Source organism: Urocitellus parryii, chromosome 5 (genome assembly GCF_045843805.1).
Source record: "Urocitellus parryii isolate mUroPar1 chromosome 5, mUroPar1.hap1, whole genome shotgun sequence".
Lineage (NCBI taxonomy): Eukaryota > Metazoa > Chordata > Mammalia > Rodentia > Sciuridae > Urocitellus > Urocitellus parryii.
In genome coordinates, this window is record NC_135535.1 from 52124043 (window position 1) to 52142249 (window position 18207).

At 36.9% G+C, this 18207-nt stretch overlaps 1 protein-coding gene across 2 annotated transcripts in view; it reads right to left on the reverse strand.

Annotated features, from left to right (window-relative positions):
- Window positions 1–3513: 3513 nt before the first annotated feature.
- The window catches only part of Srgap1 (SLIT-ROBO Rho GTPase activating protein 1), a 273907-nt gene continuing 259213 nt past the window's right edge, over window positions 3514–18207 (reverse strand). For both annotated transcript variants that reach the window (XM_026392966.2, XM_026392965.2), the window contains exon 22: window positions 3514–4299. In XM_026392966.2, coding sequence (XP_026248751.1) covers window positions 3922–4299 — 378 coding nt within the window. In that variant the 3' untranslated portion in view covers window positions 3514–3921. The remainder of the gene's footprint in view (window positions 4300–18207) is intronic.

An 18207-nucleotide genomic window follows, 5' to 3' on the forward strand; every position in this document is an offset into this window, starting at 1 on the left:
AAGCATTATGGAACCCAGTACAATTATTTAAACATACAAAATTCCCTACGCAATTTAAAGATACAGGTACCCTTCTCTATTATACCACATAGACTATTTTCTTTCTTTTTAAAGAAAGCATAATCGGGCAAGTGAAAGCTCAGATTCCAGCTTGTTTTACCCATCTGTGCCAAAGTCACCCTGTACCAAGTCCCATGCTCCAGCCCAGCTGGAGGTTGGGTTCTCAGCCCTGTAGGTGATCAAGAATAGCGGGCCTCTGCACATGGAAGGAGCCTTCAATTCTAAGCTGCTGTGTGTCTCAGGGCCTCTGTGGTGGACAACTGCAAGCAAGACTAAGTCCCAAATGCATTTTTCTGCATTCATAACCTCTCACTGCTATGGTCAGGAGTAAGTATCAAGCCACATCTGAAGTCTTCTTATCCCTAATAGACCCCTAGGCTTTTTAACATTGGATTTCAGAGGCTGTAATCATCAGATGATAGTTTTTTCAGTTAGTGGACTTCAGAGGCTATATCATTCCTAAAAGCTAAGGACACCACTACCAACCCATCCCCTTTTTTTCTTTTCACTAAATCATAAACCCATTTTGGGAATGGCAAAAGTACATAGGAAATTCTTACAGAATACAATTTGACCCTTGGAGCTCTATATAATTTCATCACCGTTCATGACTAAGGTGGTAGATTACATGGGACCCTGCTGTAAATTATTCTATGGATGGCTCAAGGGGCCCCATGGTCAGATTATGTTGTGTGAAGACATGTGAAACTGTTGAACAATGGCATCGACACTGAACGTGAACATGGAGCTCCACAAAGTGCCACTCAACAGGCTGAAACACTTTACTAACACTCATCAGAAAATGTGTACTAAGTACCTTCCTCTCTATCCTAACAATCCACTCCCCAGATCCCTAGCCAAACCAAAAAGCTGACTTGGTACAACTACTGCACTGAGTTCTATAAATGGGACATGAACACAGTTGTATCAGCTGTGAATATATATACTTGTGCAGGTGGAATAAGGTTAATATTTATAGCATTATAATTTACCCACCATCAAAATGATCACCTCCCCAAACTGTCAGACGGCTAAGACCCTTGAAATGGAGAGGGGGACATAGCATCTCCAAGACTCATTTCCTTTTTTCTCTCCCTCTTCCCTGTGTCTTCCCTCTGTGTGCTGCACCTGTGGCCCTAAAGAAAGCCGTGAGGCAGGGGAAGCTTCTCAGCTGCTGCAGCTTTTAATGAGCTTTACTGGGTATTATTTTGGGTCCTTTGCAAAGAAAGTGGTTACCTTGTCTTATCCTTGGACTTACTAAACAAAGTAAGGAGAGGCCAGAACTTACTGAGTCTTTGCTCACTTGAAGGTCACATGCTTTGCTTGTTATTGAGGAAAAAGTCTGGAGGTGACGTTAGGAGTAGAGGGAGAAAAAGTGGGGAGAAGCCAGAGAAAGGGAGTGATGGGGTACAATAGGAGCTGTTTCCTGAGAGAAGGCACAGTCTCCCAGACTCTACAGCAGCACGTCCTCTGTCATCCAAGGCAGCAGAGGCCTGATTTGGGGGGCAGAAAGGCAACTGTTATTCCATTATAGTGGAAACACTAAGAGAGAAGACCCTGGGGAGGAATACCAGGGAGATGAAGCAATGAACTTGAGGGAGTAAGATCTAAAAGCTATAGTCAAAAGTTCATAGAAGGCATTTAAAAATAAATTCAGAACACTTGTGTCCTTCTCATGCATTTTGTTAACCTCTTACTCTTCCATTAGAGTAGGAAAATGTTTTTAAGAATCCTGATTATTTTTTAAAAAACTGAGGATTATAAAGGAAAGTTGAAAATTGTCAGAGAATTTAAGGGAGAACTGTTTAAAAGGGTTGGTGCTATTCAAAACTCAGTCCTAAGTGGGTCTCTGTGGTGTCAAAGGTCTGAACAACCACTGAATTTAGGGGAAATGAATTTAGGCTGAGCTGGGCCTCTTTTTCAATATGGCCAATAAAGAATCATTATGGAAATTCTAAGGCTTATAATTTATAACCATACCTGGAAATACTCGGGGAGGGGGGCTGCTGGGGGGAATTCCACTATTCAATCCATTTGCGAAATTAGGCCTCAGGCAAGCAATTGGCAATGTCATTTGAAAGATAATAATACTTCATTAATTTAATCTCTTTCTGCAAATAGAACAATTAATCTGGCAAATTGAGGTAGAGATCAAAGAAATTATTTTAGTACAGATCTTGATTTGTTTCTGCATGATGCATTCACTGGTGGGCCCATTAATTAAAGTTCGTGCTGTGCAGCTCTTAGGTGGACATGCAATTGGACGCCAGTTTGAAACTAAACCTAGAAGGCAATCAAGAGGTGTCCAGCAGGGTTTGTTCTGAGGCATCCATTTTTGTTTGTTTGTTTAACTCGGGAAGTTCAATGACAATGTAGATAAAATGCTCATAGGTTGATAGATGATATCAGCTCCAGTAGTTGGACAATGGTGATTTGTACCTTCATAGGAATAATTGCATTCAAGACAATTTGGGGAGGGCCTGGGGATTAGCTCAGTGGTAAAGTGTGTGTTTAGCATGCATGAGGCCCTAAATTCAATCCCCAGCTCCAAAACTAAAAGAAACAGAAAACAAAACAAAACCAAAACCAATTTTTAAGTTAGAGAAATATAGTAAAAAGATGGGCTGAGGAAAAATTGTCTCTGTGCTAGGATGACAGAGAAAGAGAGTCTCTAGTTGAGCTCACTTGACTATGTGAGTTATATAGAGATTACATGCAAAAAAAAAAATCATGGTTCCAAGGTACAAAATTATGAGGAAATCACCCTGGAACCATAAGATAATCTTCCCACTATGGCCTAGCATGGCTTTTGAACTCAAGTACCATAGTCAGTTCTGGGTTGGCTCAAAGAGAAAAATGGAGAGGAGAGCTGGGATTTCAAATGCAGGCTTATCAGGCCTTTGTGATGTATTTAAAGGAAGCAAGGTAATTTTGTCAGAGTAGAACACATAGTGAATCAAGGATTCATGTCCTGTCTGCTCTCTCCATTTCCAAAGAGGATAACACAAGAATTTAGGGGACACATGTTTTGTAGGCAGATATTGAACAACAGATTTTTTTTTTATTTTTTTTAGGGGTTGGTGGTATCACTAGAAAATCTTTAACATTAGACTGTTCTAGTCCTTTCTAAGCCCTGATGGACTTGGACATCTCTGGGGCCTGATCATGCTTATGGAAGGATTCACATCTATAGCTTTGAGATGGCATCTCCCTCTCATTTCCCGGGTTCAGTTCAAGCAATAACTGTGAGATTCCACTCCCTTTACTGGTCTTTAAACTGAACCCAAGGAAATGACTGTTACAGAAAAGGCAATCATTCAACCCATTCATGCCACGGGCTGAAGGTCCCACTGTGACAACTCTTTTTTAAGTTTTTAGCAGGAGCTTGATCCCTACTCTGAATGGAATCAGAGGTGCTCACTCTCAGCTGCCAAATAGTGCCATAATCTTTCAGCTATTACCCTAAGTGCCACAGACCAACACTGGTTCTACTCCAATAAAACCTGGCACTCAGATTCTCCTGCTTTCAGGAGATTCACCTGGGCTCCACTAAGCCTGAAGCACTGGACAATGCGGGGAGTGGTGTTGCCTTCATTACAAGTGGTGCAGCATTGGATTTTCAAGTAAGTCTAAGTGTTTCTATTGTCTTTAAAATGACATATGTCCAGTTATTTAAAAAATTACAAAATACAAATGCCCGAGTTAAGTTAGCTAGTTGCAGACATTACATTCGACAACATAGAAAAGCCAAAAGATCTCCAGTTATAAGCACAAAACTAAGGAAAGTTATGGATCACTGACTTTTGTCACTAATCCGTTTCTTTTAAATCACCTCCCCTTATGCCTTTGCTCAGCTGGTTTTTACATCGTGCAAGACTTGTCTGTTGGACCCTGGGAAGGTGGGGCAGGTCCTATGGTAGGATTTGTTTTTGGAAGAACAGCAGGTTTTGGCCTAAGGGCTGGGGGCTTCAGCTGCACGCCCATTCTGGGTGCCACCATAGGCTTGAAAGTACTCATTGTGTCACTGGAGGAGCTAGTGCTACGTCGAATCTGAGGCTCTGAGCTCCTGAGGGCAATGTTGTGCAAAGGGCTGAGAGATTCTGTGGAAGTAGCAGGGGTGGGAGAGTTTTTCACTTGTTCCAAGGTATCCAGCACCACATCAGGGGCATGCTTTGCTGTGCTCTGTCTCTCCAGTTCCCGGAGTTCATTCAAAGCAGTGTTCATTGTCTCTTCAATATCCTATTGAAAAATAGATGGAAAAACAGACTGAAAATGAATACTAAAGTATAGAAACCCATACATTTCATTTCAAAGAAAACAATCCAGCAGAGCATAGTCTACAGAGTGCCATCCCATGAATTAGTTTGACTCTAAATGTTCAGGAGACCAAGATGGGGCAATATCACAAACATTTGCCATTCTAAGGCACTAGGAAGCCTCTTGGTATTTTCTACCTTGCATGCTGACTTATCTTTTTTTAAATGTATTTTTTAAAAAAATATTTTTAGTTGTTGTTGGACCTTTATTTTATTTATTTATATGTGGTGCTGAGAATTGAACCCAGTGCCTCACACATGCTAGGCAAGTGCTCTATCACTGAGCTGCAACCCCAGCCCTTAAGTGTATTTTCTTACTGGAGCATTATAGTTACACATGGTGCCTGGGTTCATTTTCACAAAATCATACATGCATGTAATTTGATTTCAATCCTCTTTCTCTCCATTTACCTCCTAGCTCCCTCTCCTTATTTTCCTTACTCTATTCCACTTATCTTCTTTTTACACCTTTTTAAAATTTTTTATTGGTACTTTCTACATATACATAAAGTATATGTAGAAATTTCCTGTGGCATATTTATATATGCATAGAATGTAATTTTGTTAACTTGATTCTATATTCCACTTTCCCATCCCTCCTCCCTCCCTCATCTTCTTCTACTCCACTAATCTTTCCTTTATCTTTATGATATTGGAACACCCACCCCAATCTTCTTTCCCTTATTTTTCTCTAGCTTCCACATATTACAGAAAACATTCAACCTGTGATTTCCTGAGTCTGGATTATTTCACTTAGTATGATGTTCTCCTTTTCCATCTATTTACTAGCAAATGCCATAATTTCATTCTTCTTTATGGTTGAGTAAAACCATATTGCGTATATATACCATATTTTCTTGATTCATTCATCTACTGATGGGTATCTGGGCTGATTCCATAATTTGGCCATTGTGAATTGTTCTGCTGTAATATATATATAATGAAGTGGCTATATCACTATAGTAGGCTGGTTTTAATTCTTTTGGATAAATACCAAGGAGTGGGAGACCTAGGTCAGAGGTGGTTTTATTTCTAGTATTTTGAGGAATCTCCATACTGCTTTCCAGAATGTTTGTATTAATTTGCAGTCCCACCTACAAAGTATGAGTTTACTCTCCCCCACAACCTCTCCAGAATTTATTATTGTGTACTTGATAATTGCCATTCTTACTGGAGTGAGATGAATCTTTGTGTAGTTTTGATTTGCATTTCCCTGATGGTTAGAGATGTTGAACATTTTTTTTTCATATATTTCTTGGCCATTTAGTTTTTCTTCTTTTGAGAAGTGTCTATTTAGTTCTCTTGCCTATTTGGGAGGGGGGTAAATATTATTTTTTTTGCATGTTAAGATTTTTGAGTTCTTTCTATATTCTGGATACTAATCTCCTGTCAGAGGCACAGAGGACAAAGATTTACTCTGCTCACACTCTTAATCATTTCCTTTTTAATCTGATGACATCCCACTTATTGATTCTTGGTTTTCTTCTTGAGCTTCAGGGGTCTTGTTAAGGAAGTTGGTGCCTATACTTTTATGATTAAGTGCTGACTTTGTTTTCTTCTAGCAGTTGTAAGGTTTCTGGTCTAATTCCTAAGTCTTTGATCCATTTTGATTTGACTTTGTGAGGGTGAGAGAAATCTAATTTCATTCTTCTACATATGGATATCCAATTTTCCCAACACCATTTGTTAAAAAGGCTATCTTTTCTCCAGCATATATTTTTGGCACCTTTGTCCAACTTATCAGACAGCAATTAGTATATGGGTTTGCATCTGTGTCCTCTATTCTATTCCATTAGTCTTCATGTCTATTTTGATGCCAGTACCATGCTGGTTTTGTTACTGTAGCTCTGTAGTATAATTTAAAGTCGGTATTGTGATGTCTCCTGCATCAAATTTCTTTCTTAGTATTGCTTTGGCTATTCTGGGCCTCTTGGTCTTCTTGATGAATTTAAGGGACAATTTTTTTCTAATTCCATTTCCTGTCTTCTATTGATTTGGAATCAGTTTGTTCTTCCTTTTTAAGGACTTGAGGTGGAACATAAGCTTATTTATTTGGGATCTTTTTGTTGAACCAAGCTTATCTCCCTGCATTAAAACCCACTGGATCATGGGGTATTATCTTTTTGATGTGTTTTTGAATGCAGTTTGCTAATATTTTATTAAGGATTTTTGCATCTACAGTCATCAGGGGTATTTTTTTCTTATTTATATATGACAGTGGAATGCATTATGATTCTTATTACACATATAGAGCACAATTTTTCATATTTCTGGTTGTATACACAGTATATTCACACCAATTCATGTCTTCATACCTGTACTTTGGATAATAATAATCATCACATTCCACCATCATTAATAACCCTATGTCCACTCCCTTCCCCTCCAATCCCTCTGTAATATAAATATTGAGAGGTTATATCACTATAGTATGCTGATTTGGGATAAATTCCAAGGAGTGGGACATCTGGTATTTTTTTAACATAAGCACTCAATGTAATAATTTTCCCTCTTTAGAACTGCTTCACACTATCCCAGAGCTTTGATATGTTTTATCATATATGTTCTCATTTTTTTCTAAGAATTTCTTGTTTTCTTCTTTGATCCATTCTTTATTTAGTCTCTCTGTGTTTATGTGGTTTATATTCTTTTTCTTGTTGTTGATTTCTAGTTTCATTCCATTATGATTTGATGGAATGCATGAGGTTATATCAATTTTTTGTATTTTCTAAAATTTACATTGTGACCTAGAATATGGTTGATTTTGGAAAAGGTAGCATTAAAAGAGAGTTAATTCAGCTGTTTTGGGGTGAAATAGTCTGTAAATATTCATTAGGTCCATTTGATTTATAGTATTATTTGAGTCAGTAATATCTTTATTGATTTTATATTTGGATGACTTATTGGTGATAATGGTGTTTTGATAATACAATATCATTTAACAATACAATATTACTGTATTGGGAATCTATCTGGGGTTTAATGTTAAGAATTATCTTTTTTTAAAATGTAATTAGGTGCACTAACATTTGGGGCATATATATTTACTATCATTATATCTCTTGTTCCCTTACCAGGATATAGTGATCTTCTAATTAATTTTTCTGTCTCTTCTGATTAATTTTTTGCTTAAAATCTGCTTTGTCAGGCATTCTGACTTATTGATATGGAATTCTATTTCAATTTATGATAAAGGATTGCTTAAATTTAAACTGCAACAATCTCTCAAGAAATATAAATAGGATCTTTCAAGAAATATAAATAAATAGATTATCCTTTGGATAACTCCTGGAAGTTCTTCAGAATTCAGTTTAGGTCCTTCCCTGATGCCATTATCCAGTGGATTTCAATGGATGTGGTACTATCCCATTGTGGGCATCTTTGTAATATGGCGTGTGTGTGTGTGTGTGTGTGTGTGTGTGTGTATGTGCGCGCGCTCGCGTGCATACGTGTGTCCTAAATGTCATAATAATGAGGTGACATCCTAGGCATTCTGTTGTCAGGGGTCAGACATACCAGATATCTTATAAGTACCCTGGATAGTTCATATAATGAACTGTCCTGCATATTGTTCAATTTTTGAATGTTTTCTATAGACATTTGTATAGATGAAAACTCTATTTATAATAATCAGAACTTAGAACCCACCTCTTAAATTTTCAAATATTTTAATTGACACATAATCATATACATATTTATGGGATACAATGTGATATTTTAACACAGACACATATAATGTGCAATTAGATTATATTTTGAAGTATATTTGTCACCTTATTTCTTTGTGTTGGGGGCGTTTAAAATATTCTCTATTAGCTATTTTAAAATATTTAATTAAATACTGTCAATCATAGTTACCCTATGGTGCTACAGAACACTAGAAACTATTTCTTAATCCAAATGCACACCTGAACCAGCAATGGTCCTCTCTCCAAACTAATCCCCACCCTTTGAAGACTCTTTCAGTCACTTTTCTACTATATACTAGTATGGAATCAATTTTTTAGTTTCCACATTTACATAAAATAGCTGATATTTGATTTCATGTGCCTGACTTATTTACGTCACATAATTTTCTTCATTTCCATCTATGCTGCCATAAATGACAGATTTCATTCATTTTTATGGCTGAATAATATTCCATTGTTTCTATATATCACATTTTCTGTATCTATTCATCTCTTAATGGATAATGGATGAACTTTGGTTAGGCTAATTCCATACCTAGGTTATTGTGAACAGTACTGTGACAAATATAGGAGTGCAGATATCTCTTTGACATACAGATTTTCTTTCCTTTGGATATAAGCCCAGGATGTTTTGGTTACTATAGCATTGTAGTGTGTTCTGAAGTAAGATACTGTGATGCCTCGCTTTATTCTTGTTGCTCAGGGTTGCTTTAGTTAGTTGGGATTTTTGTGGCTCCATACAGATTTTAGGAGTGTTGTTTTCCCCTATTTCTGTGAAGAATGTCATTGGCATTTTGATAGGAATTACACTGAATTAGGATGGCATGAACATTTTAATAACATTAACTCTTCCAATCCATGAACATGGGATATTGTTCCATTTTTTGGTGCCCTCTTCAATTTATTTCACCAGTGTTTTTACATAAACTATGTTATTCTAACTATATTTTACCTATGGGTTTGCCATACATAGCTTTGGTTATTTATTTATTTATTTATTTATTATGGTACTAGGGATTGAACCTAAGGCTTTGCACATGCTAGGTAAGTGCTCTACCACTGAGCTATATCCTCAGTCCCTTTTATTTTTCATCTTAAGACAGGCTCTTTCTTAAGTTTCACAGGCTGTCCTTAAACTTATGATTCTCTGGCCTCAGCTTCCTGAGTAGCTAGGATTCACACCTGAATATGGCCTTGTTTTTTCAAAAAATATTTATTTTTTAACTGATATATAAAACACAAAATTGTACATGTTAGCAAGGTACCATGTCTGGACATATATTTATATATTTATACCTATCTGTGTGTGTGTGTGTGTGTGTATATATATATATATATATATATATATATATATATTTATATCTATGTGTATGTGTGTTTGTGTGTTTCAAACATTTATCATTGCATTATGGTAAAACTTTCAAAATTCTTTATTTTAGCTTTTTTCAATGTACAGTACATTGTTATCCATAGTCAACCTACAGTGCAAGAGCACACCATCACTTCTTCCTCCTATAGAACCTTCACTTACTACCCATTAACCAACTTTTCTCTACCCCTCCCTCTTTATATGGCCTTAATTGTGAGCTATGTTCCTTCTACATAGTTCATTCTCAAATTTTTTGAGGGTTTTTATCATCAAAGGATACATGTCTTGTCTGTGTCTTTGAGATCATAGGGTTCTGTCCTTCATTTTATGAATGTGATATATCACATTTGTTGATTTCCAAGTGGTGAACCATCCTTACATATCTGGGATAAATCCCAGTTGACCAAGGTGCATAATCTTTGTGATGTGCTTTCATATTTGGTTTTCTAGTATTTTGATGAGAACTTCTGTACCTATGCTGATCAGGAATATTTGGTCTGCAATTTTTTAAAAAAATTGTTGTGTCTTCTGGTTTTGGTGTTCGGGTAATGTTGAATTTACAAAACAAGTTTTGGAAGAATTCTTATCAGTTTTTTGGAATAATTTGAGAATAATTGGTATTAGTTCTTCTTTAAGCATTTGGTAGAATTCAGCAGTGAGGTCCCTGGGCTTTTCTTTGATGGGAGACTTTACTGCTTCAATCTTATAACTTGTTACTGGCCTGTTTAGACATTCTATTTCTTCATGATTCAGTTTTGGTAAATTTTATGCATCCAGGAATTTATCCTTTTCTTCCAGATTTTTCAATTTGTTGGTGTATAGTTGCTCACTGACTGTATCTAATGATCCTTGGTATTTCTGTGATATGACTTACAATTTTTTTTTCATTTTAAATTTTATTTATGTGATCCTACTTTCTTTTTTTCCAGTAGGCTAGCTAAAGGTTCCTTAATTTTGTTTTTATCTTTTCAAAAAATAAACTTTTATTGATCTCTTTCTCTCTTTTAGTCTCACTTTCATTTATTTCTGCTCTCATATTTATTATTTCCTTTCTTCTACTAATATAGATTTGGCTTGTTATTGTTTTTCCAGTTTCTAGTTGCATCATGTTAGTCAGCTTTTCATCGCTGTGACCACAATACCTGACAAAAATAACATAAGGAGGAAAGATTTATTTTGACTCATGGTTTAAGAAGTTTCAGTCTGTGGCTTCATTACTTTGGGCCTGAGATGAAGCAGAACATCATGGCAGATAGGTGTGGCAGAGAAAGCAGCTCAGCTTATGGCTGTCAGGAGACAGAATGAGAGGGAGAGAGGAGGGGCCAGCGACAAATACTCTCCCAGGGCACACTGCCAGTGACTTAGGTTCTCAAACCACGCCTCCCATTGCTAACAAGTTTCCACTACCTCTCAGTAGTCCATTCAGCTATCAGTGGACTAATCCGCTAATAAGGTCAGAGCCCTCTTGATTCAGTCACTTCTCAAAAGCCCTGCCTCAGAACATTTCTGCACCAGGGACCAAGCCTATAACACAAGAGACTCTGGGGGACATTTTAGATCCAATCATAACACACTGTAAGGTTGTTTATGTAAAATCTACTTTTTTTGAATGCAGACCCTTATTGCTTTAAATTTCTCTCTCAGTACTGTTCTTGTTATACCTCTTAGGTTTGGTAGGTTGTGTTCCCATTTTCACTTATTTTAAGAGATTTAAAAATTCTCCTAATTGTTTCTTCATTGATCTACTCCATTCAGGAGCACGCTTTTAAATTTCAATATATTGTATGTGTATGATTCCCACTTTTTAATTTAATGTCACCTGGCAAGAGAAGATACGAGTTCAAACTTTTTGAATTTGTTGAGACTTGTGTTTTGGCCTCACATATGGTCTATTCTGAAGAATGTTCCATGTACTGATGAGAAGAATGTGTATTCTGTAGCTACTGGATGAAATGTTTTGTGTTTGTTAGGTCGTTTAGTCTATAGTACAGTTTAGCTCTGCTATTTCTTTGTTGATTTTCTGTCTGAATGATCAGTCCACTGATAGGATTGGGGTGTTAAAATCCCCATCTATTATTGTATTGGAGTCTATTGCTTACTTTAGATCTAATAATACTTGCTTTATATGTTTGGGTGGGCTGGTATTGGGTGCAATTATATTTAAGTTTTCTGAGTTGATTCTTTTATTATTACATAATGGCTTTGATTCTTTTTACAGTTTTTGATGTAAAGTCTGTTTTCATCTGCGTATAGCTACTCTTGCTTCTATTAGATTGTTTGAATAGAATATCTTTTCTACTCCTTCACTTTCAGTCTGTACCTTTACTGGTGAGAACAGTTTCTTTTAGGCAGCATACAACTGGGTCTTGGGTTTCTTTCTTTCTTTTTTTAAAAATTAATTCTGCTAGTCTTTACTTTCTTTTTCAGTATTGGGATTGAATTTGGGCACTCAACCACTGAGCCACATCCCCAGCCCTATTTTGTATTTTATTTAGAGAAAGGGTCTCACACAGTTGTTTAGCACCTCACTTTTGCTGAGGCTGGCTTTGAACTCACAATCCTCCTGCCCTCCTGCCTCAGCTTCCCAAGCCCCTGGGATTACAGGCATGTGCCACTGCGCCTGGCCCAGTCTTTACTTTTTAATTGGGGAATTTAATTTGTTACACTAGAAGTTATTATTGTTCGGTAAGGACTCGCTCCTGTCATTTTAATTGTTTTCTGATTGTTTTGTATATTTTCTTCCTCTCTTATTAATTTTTGTGGTTTGGTGGGATTCTATAGTGGTAACGTTTGATTCATTACTTTCTTTTTTTTTGCTGTGTATCTAAGTCATCAGTTTTAGATTTTCATATGTTGCCATGATGATAGTTATCTCCATTTCACTTCTAAATTGGGGACTCCCTTAGCATTATTTTTTTAGAATTTTTTTAATATTTATTTTTTAGTTTTCAGAGGACACAACATCTTTGTTTGTATGTGGTGCTGAGGATCGAACCCAGGCCTCACGCACGCCAGGCGAGCGAGCTACTGCTTGAGCCACATCCCTAGCCCCTCCCTTAGCATTTTTTGTAGGGCTGGCCTACTTGTGATAAATTCCCTCAGTTTTTGTTTGTCTAGGAAAGATTTTTCTCCTTCATTTCTGAAGGATGGCTTTGATAGGTATAATCTTTTCTATAAGTTTTTTTCTTTCAGCACTTTTAATATATTACTCTGTTCTCTCCTGGCTTTTAAGCTTTCTGTTGAGAAATCTGCTGTTAGTCTAACTGGGATTCTCTTATATGTGACTTGTTTTGCTACAGTTAAAATTCTTTGAGTTTGACTTTTTTTTTTTTTTTAACTTTTGACCATTTAATTAATAGTGTGCCTCAAAGAAGATCTTTTTGATCTAACTGTTATTCTTTGAACTTCAAGGATCTAGATGTCCACTCTCAAGAGTTGGGTAGTTTTAGCTATTGTTTCATAAATATGCTTTCTCTGCTATCTTCTCCCTTTGGAACCCACATATTATTAATATTTGTTACTTACTGGTGTCCCATTGGTGTTTTCACCTTTTATTCTTTTCTCTCTTTTGCCCCCCGCCCCTGCTTTTTTTTTTTTTTTAACTCTGAGTTGATTCAAATTCAGTGATTCTTTCTTCTGCTTCATTTAGTTTCTTATCATGGTTCTCAATTGTATCTTTTTACTCCTTTCATTGAATTCTTCAGCTGCAAGATTAATAACATCTACTGAATTTCTCATTCAGATTAGGAGTGGTTTTCCCAGCTTAATGAAATTGTTTTCTCTTATATGTCACTGAGCTTCCTTAGGATTATGATTTTCAAGCATTTTGTAAATTTCCTTTTCTTTGGGGCCTGCTGCTGGAGAATTATTGTGTTCTATTTATTTTGTTTCTATGTTGTTATCTGCATACCCACTGCTACAGTCACCTTTTCCAGATTTATAGATCTTTTTCCAGAGGAACAGATTTTTTTCTTATGGATAGGTCCTACAGTTTTGGTTGGGCATAGTGTGTCAGCTTTGAACCTGGGTGGTATGATTTCTGTGCAGTTTCTGTGGTTGCTTTATTGTTCTAGACTGAAGATGTCTGTGACTTCAGAAATATGACACGGTTTTGCTGGAGAGTGGAGTTACCACTCGACTCACTGTTTGGCTAGGACACAGGTGCAAACAGGCACCATGGGCTGGTGGCTGTACGGCAGGATTTTTAGTGGGTGGGGCTGCCATCTGACTTTCTGTTGGATTGGGTACCAGGCCTCTGTGAGTACTGTCAGCTGTCACTGTACAGCGGGCTCATGGGAAAGAGGTCAGAGCCCTGCCTGGAAAGCTATTAGGCCAAGCAGAGGTGCACATACTCCTCCAGCTGGATGGCCTCCTCTGGGCAAGGGATTGAAGCACAGTATGGTTTTGGCAGCTGAGATGTTAACCTTTCTTGCTGTATCTAGATTCTGAGCAGCCAAGGTTGGGGTGCTGTAGCACTCATGTGAGAATTACGGAATGACAGCAGAGACTCAAAAATGAAGGCATTCTGTGGTTATTCATCCCCAAGAGCAGAACATACTCTAGCAGTGGGCCTAGTTTTAAGAGGATGCTTAGGTCACGGTATTTGGAGGGCACACGATGTGTGGTCCTACTCTGGCAATACAACACTTGTACTCTGCGCAACTCTCCAAACTGTATTTGGAACCTCTGAGGCCTGCAGGGGTCTCCAGGCAAGGGAGATGGTTGGGAGAGGCAGGGCCCCCCTTTCCTCTCTATGGAGCTATCTTGGCTTTTCATGCCTGAAGGGACCATACCACTTCCTTACTACTCTCTGGTGTATCTTTTCAGTCACTCCAGTTGGATTATGGTTATTTACTCTTTAAGTAAAATTAAAATTTAAATTCAATTAAAAACTTATTTATTTGGTACTGGGGATTGAACCGAGAGGGCATTTTACCAGAGTTCATCCCCAGTCCTTTTTACTTTTCATTTTAAGACAGGGTCTCACTAAGTTGTTGAAGCTGGCCTCAAACCTGTGATCCTCCTACCTCAGCCTCTTGAGTTACTGGGATTATAGGTGTGCACCACTGCACCTGACTGTTTATTCTTTATTGTGGCCCCATTTTGTGGTGGAGACAAGTTATCATCTTGCTCACACCAATGTCTCATTCTTTTTTATATTGTGAAAGCTGTCAAAATAAAAATGAAACCTCTTTTTATCAAGTCCTATCCAAAAAAGTAAATGAAGCCAGAAGGTTACACAGGAGGGGATCTCAGGCATGTATGCCTGATAACAAAACTGTTCATAAAAGACTTTGCCAGAACTACAACCTTGAACAAAGGCCACTGTAACCTTACACAAAAAATACTTCTGCAAGGACATCTGCACAGCAATTGTCTATTCAAACTTGAACCGGCACCACCCCTGCTATTAGTCCTTGTAGCCAGTGATTACTATTTCATGATAATGTAATGCTCCTCATTTCCCCTTTAAAAATGTCTGTGTCCCTTAGCCTCTTTGAATATTCTCATAATTTACTGCAGCACACATGTTCCATTTACAATGTTCTGCTGTCCCTGAATAAATATCATTATTCTTTGGAGAATGTCTCTCTGTTGTTTAGGTTGATAATATAGAAAAACTAGATATTTTTTCATGGTGCTAAAATTTCCAGAAGTGTAACTACTGTATAAATTATTGTTTGCTTTGATTGGAACTGCATGGCCAAGAGGTGTCTACCCTTTTGGAAAAATCATATCACTAATGGGAATGCCTTTTACAGAATGTAAGTTAACTGAATTAACTTGATAGTCCCATATTCATGTACATTTTTAATTGCTGCATTTATGGAAATTCTACATGCAGGTAATAGCATTCTGCCACTTTATTTGTCTTCTAGTGTAGTCGATAATTAACACACATAGGAGGAATAAGTTCTAGTGTTCTAGAGCATAGTAGGGCAGCTGTAGTTCACAATTCATTTTATATTTTATAAAGAACTAGAAGAGAGACTTTGAAGGATACAGACTTAAAGAAATGATAAATATCCTAGGAGATGGAAATGTTAATTACCTTCATTTGATCATTACATATTGTGTATATATATATTTAATTATTGTATTATACCCCATGTTGACTTAAAAAGTCAACTGAGTTGATATGATGGAGAGTTGGGCTCAAGCTTCTTCACAGCAGATGAAACAAGAACATGAAAAGAGAGCCTACAGAATGGGAGAAAATCTTTACCACCTGCATCTCTGATAGAGCATGTATCTCCAGGATATACAAAGAACTCAAAAAAATCAACACCAGAAAACCAAATAACCTAATCAATAAATGGGCAAAAGAATTGAACAGATACTTCACAGAAGAAACACGAATAGTCAAAAAAATATATGAAAAAATGTTCAACATCACCAGCAATTAGAGAAATGCAAATTAAAACTACACTGAGATTTCATCTCACTCCAGCCAGAATGACAATTATCAAGAATACAAGTAACAATAAATATTGGCAAGGATGTGGGAAAAAAAGTTTCACTCATACATTGCTGGTGTGACTACAAATTGGTGCAACCACTCTGGAAAGCAGTATGGAAATTCCTTAGAAAACCTGTAACGGGACCACAATTTGACCCAGTTATCCCACTCCTGACTTATACCCTAAGGACCGAAAATCAGCAAACTGTAGTGATACAGGCACTTCAATGTTTATAGCCAAACAATAGCCAAGCTAGGTAGCCAACCTAAGTTCCTTCAACAGATGAATGAATAAAGAAAATGTGGTGTATATACACAATGGAATATTACTTAGCTTTAAAGAAAAATGAAATTATGGCATTTGCCAGTAAATGGATGGAACTGGAAAGATCATGCTGAGTAAATTAAGCCAATCCCAAAAAACCAAAGACTGAATGTTTTCTTTGATATGTAGATGCTAATTCACAATAAGGGGTGAGGGAATAGAAGTTCATTATATTAGATAAAGGGGAATGAAGGGAAGGGTTGACGATAGGATTAGGAATCAACATAACTTTCCTATGTTCATATAAGAATGAAACTCCACATCAAGTACAACCACAAGCATGGGAAGTTGTACTCCATGTATGTATAATATTGTCAAAATACACTTGCCTGTCATGTATATCTCTAAAAATAACAAATAAATTCAACTGAATATGTTGTCCATATATTTATTTCCTTTTATCTTTCCTTTATGGTATACTTAGAAATTTATATTATTTTTCAAATTAGGTATGTCACCATTCAATTGATTTCAAATAATAAAGTGAGAAGTACAAAATATTTGCTTCAAAAGGGTGAAGTGTGCACTAGTGGTAAATAACTAGATAAATAAAATGTGGTATACAATGGAATAATACTCAGTCTTAAAAAGGCAGGAAATCTTATAACATTCTACAACATGTGTGTACCCTGAGGACATTATGCTTAAATGAAAGCCAGTCTCAAAAATATAAATATTGTATAATCCTACTTATAGGCAGTATCTGAAGTAGTCAAATTCATAGAAACAGAAAGGGATGTGGTTGCCAGGGGACAGGGGAAGGAGAAATGGGGAATTATTGTTTAATGTGTAGAGAATTTCAGGGTTTTTTTTTTTTTAATGTATCTAGGAATTAAACCCAGCGGTGCTAAACCACTGATCTACATCACTAGCTCTTTTTATTTTGAGCCTGGGTCCCAGTAAGTTGCCTCGGGCTGGCCTTGAACTTTCCATCCTCCTGCCTCAGTCTCCCAAGTCGTTGGGATTACAGGTGTGTGTCACTGCGGCCGAACTGAGGGGTTCAGTTTTGAAAGACAAAGAAGTTCTGGAGAATTTTTCACAAGAATGTGAATAGACTTCACTGAACTATATACTTAAAATGGTGAAGTTTGGGGCTGGGGATGTGGCTCAAGCGGTAGCGCGCTCGCCTGGCATGCGTGCGGCCCGGGTTCGATCCTCAGCACCACATACAAACAAAGATGTTGTGTCTGCTGAAATCTAAAAAATAAATATTAAAAATTCTCTCTCTCTCTCTCAAAAAATGGTGAAGTTTTTAAGTATATAGTTTTATAATTTTTAATGACAACAACAACAAAACAGAATGTTATATGAGATGGTGCAGAAAACCTGCCCTAGTCTGGTTGAGGTGTCTCTTTTCTATATTCCTACTACTTCTTCTGCTCATTTAGACAATTATCCTTGTACCATGGTACAGTGCAATCGATTTTCGTATCCTTCTTCCCCCAACATTGGAAGCACCATGAAGAAGCAGCTATTGTTAAACACTTTCATCTATAAAGCCTCTCACTAGGTGCTCAATAAGGGTCTGCTAAATAGATAAGCCAAGAGATGATATTACAATAGTCTCCACAACAACGAACAGACCAAGACATGATGATCCCATATAGATACTGTATCCTTTAAAAAAATCTCCATCATCGATTCCACTGGTTTGTTTAATAAAATAATTTGTATGTTTTTATATGCTCACTTGTCCTCAGGGGAAATCTGAAGACTAGACATGGAAAGATAAACAAAGGACAGATCTGGGAGCCATTCTGTGAGGGTGACATCACTTTTCAAGTGATTACTTTTGGATGTGATTTCCATTTACTGCTAAGCATATGGATTTTTTTTTTTTTTTTTTTTTTTTTTTTTACATTTGCCCCAGAGAGAATGTGAGAGCCTGGTATATCTAATGAGTTTTTGTTTTTATGGTTAATAATAGAGGGTTTCCTGGTTCTGGAAACAAAAGGGTTAAATAGACTTCACTATGCCTACCTACCCCC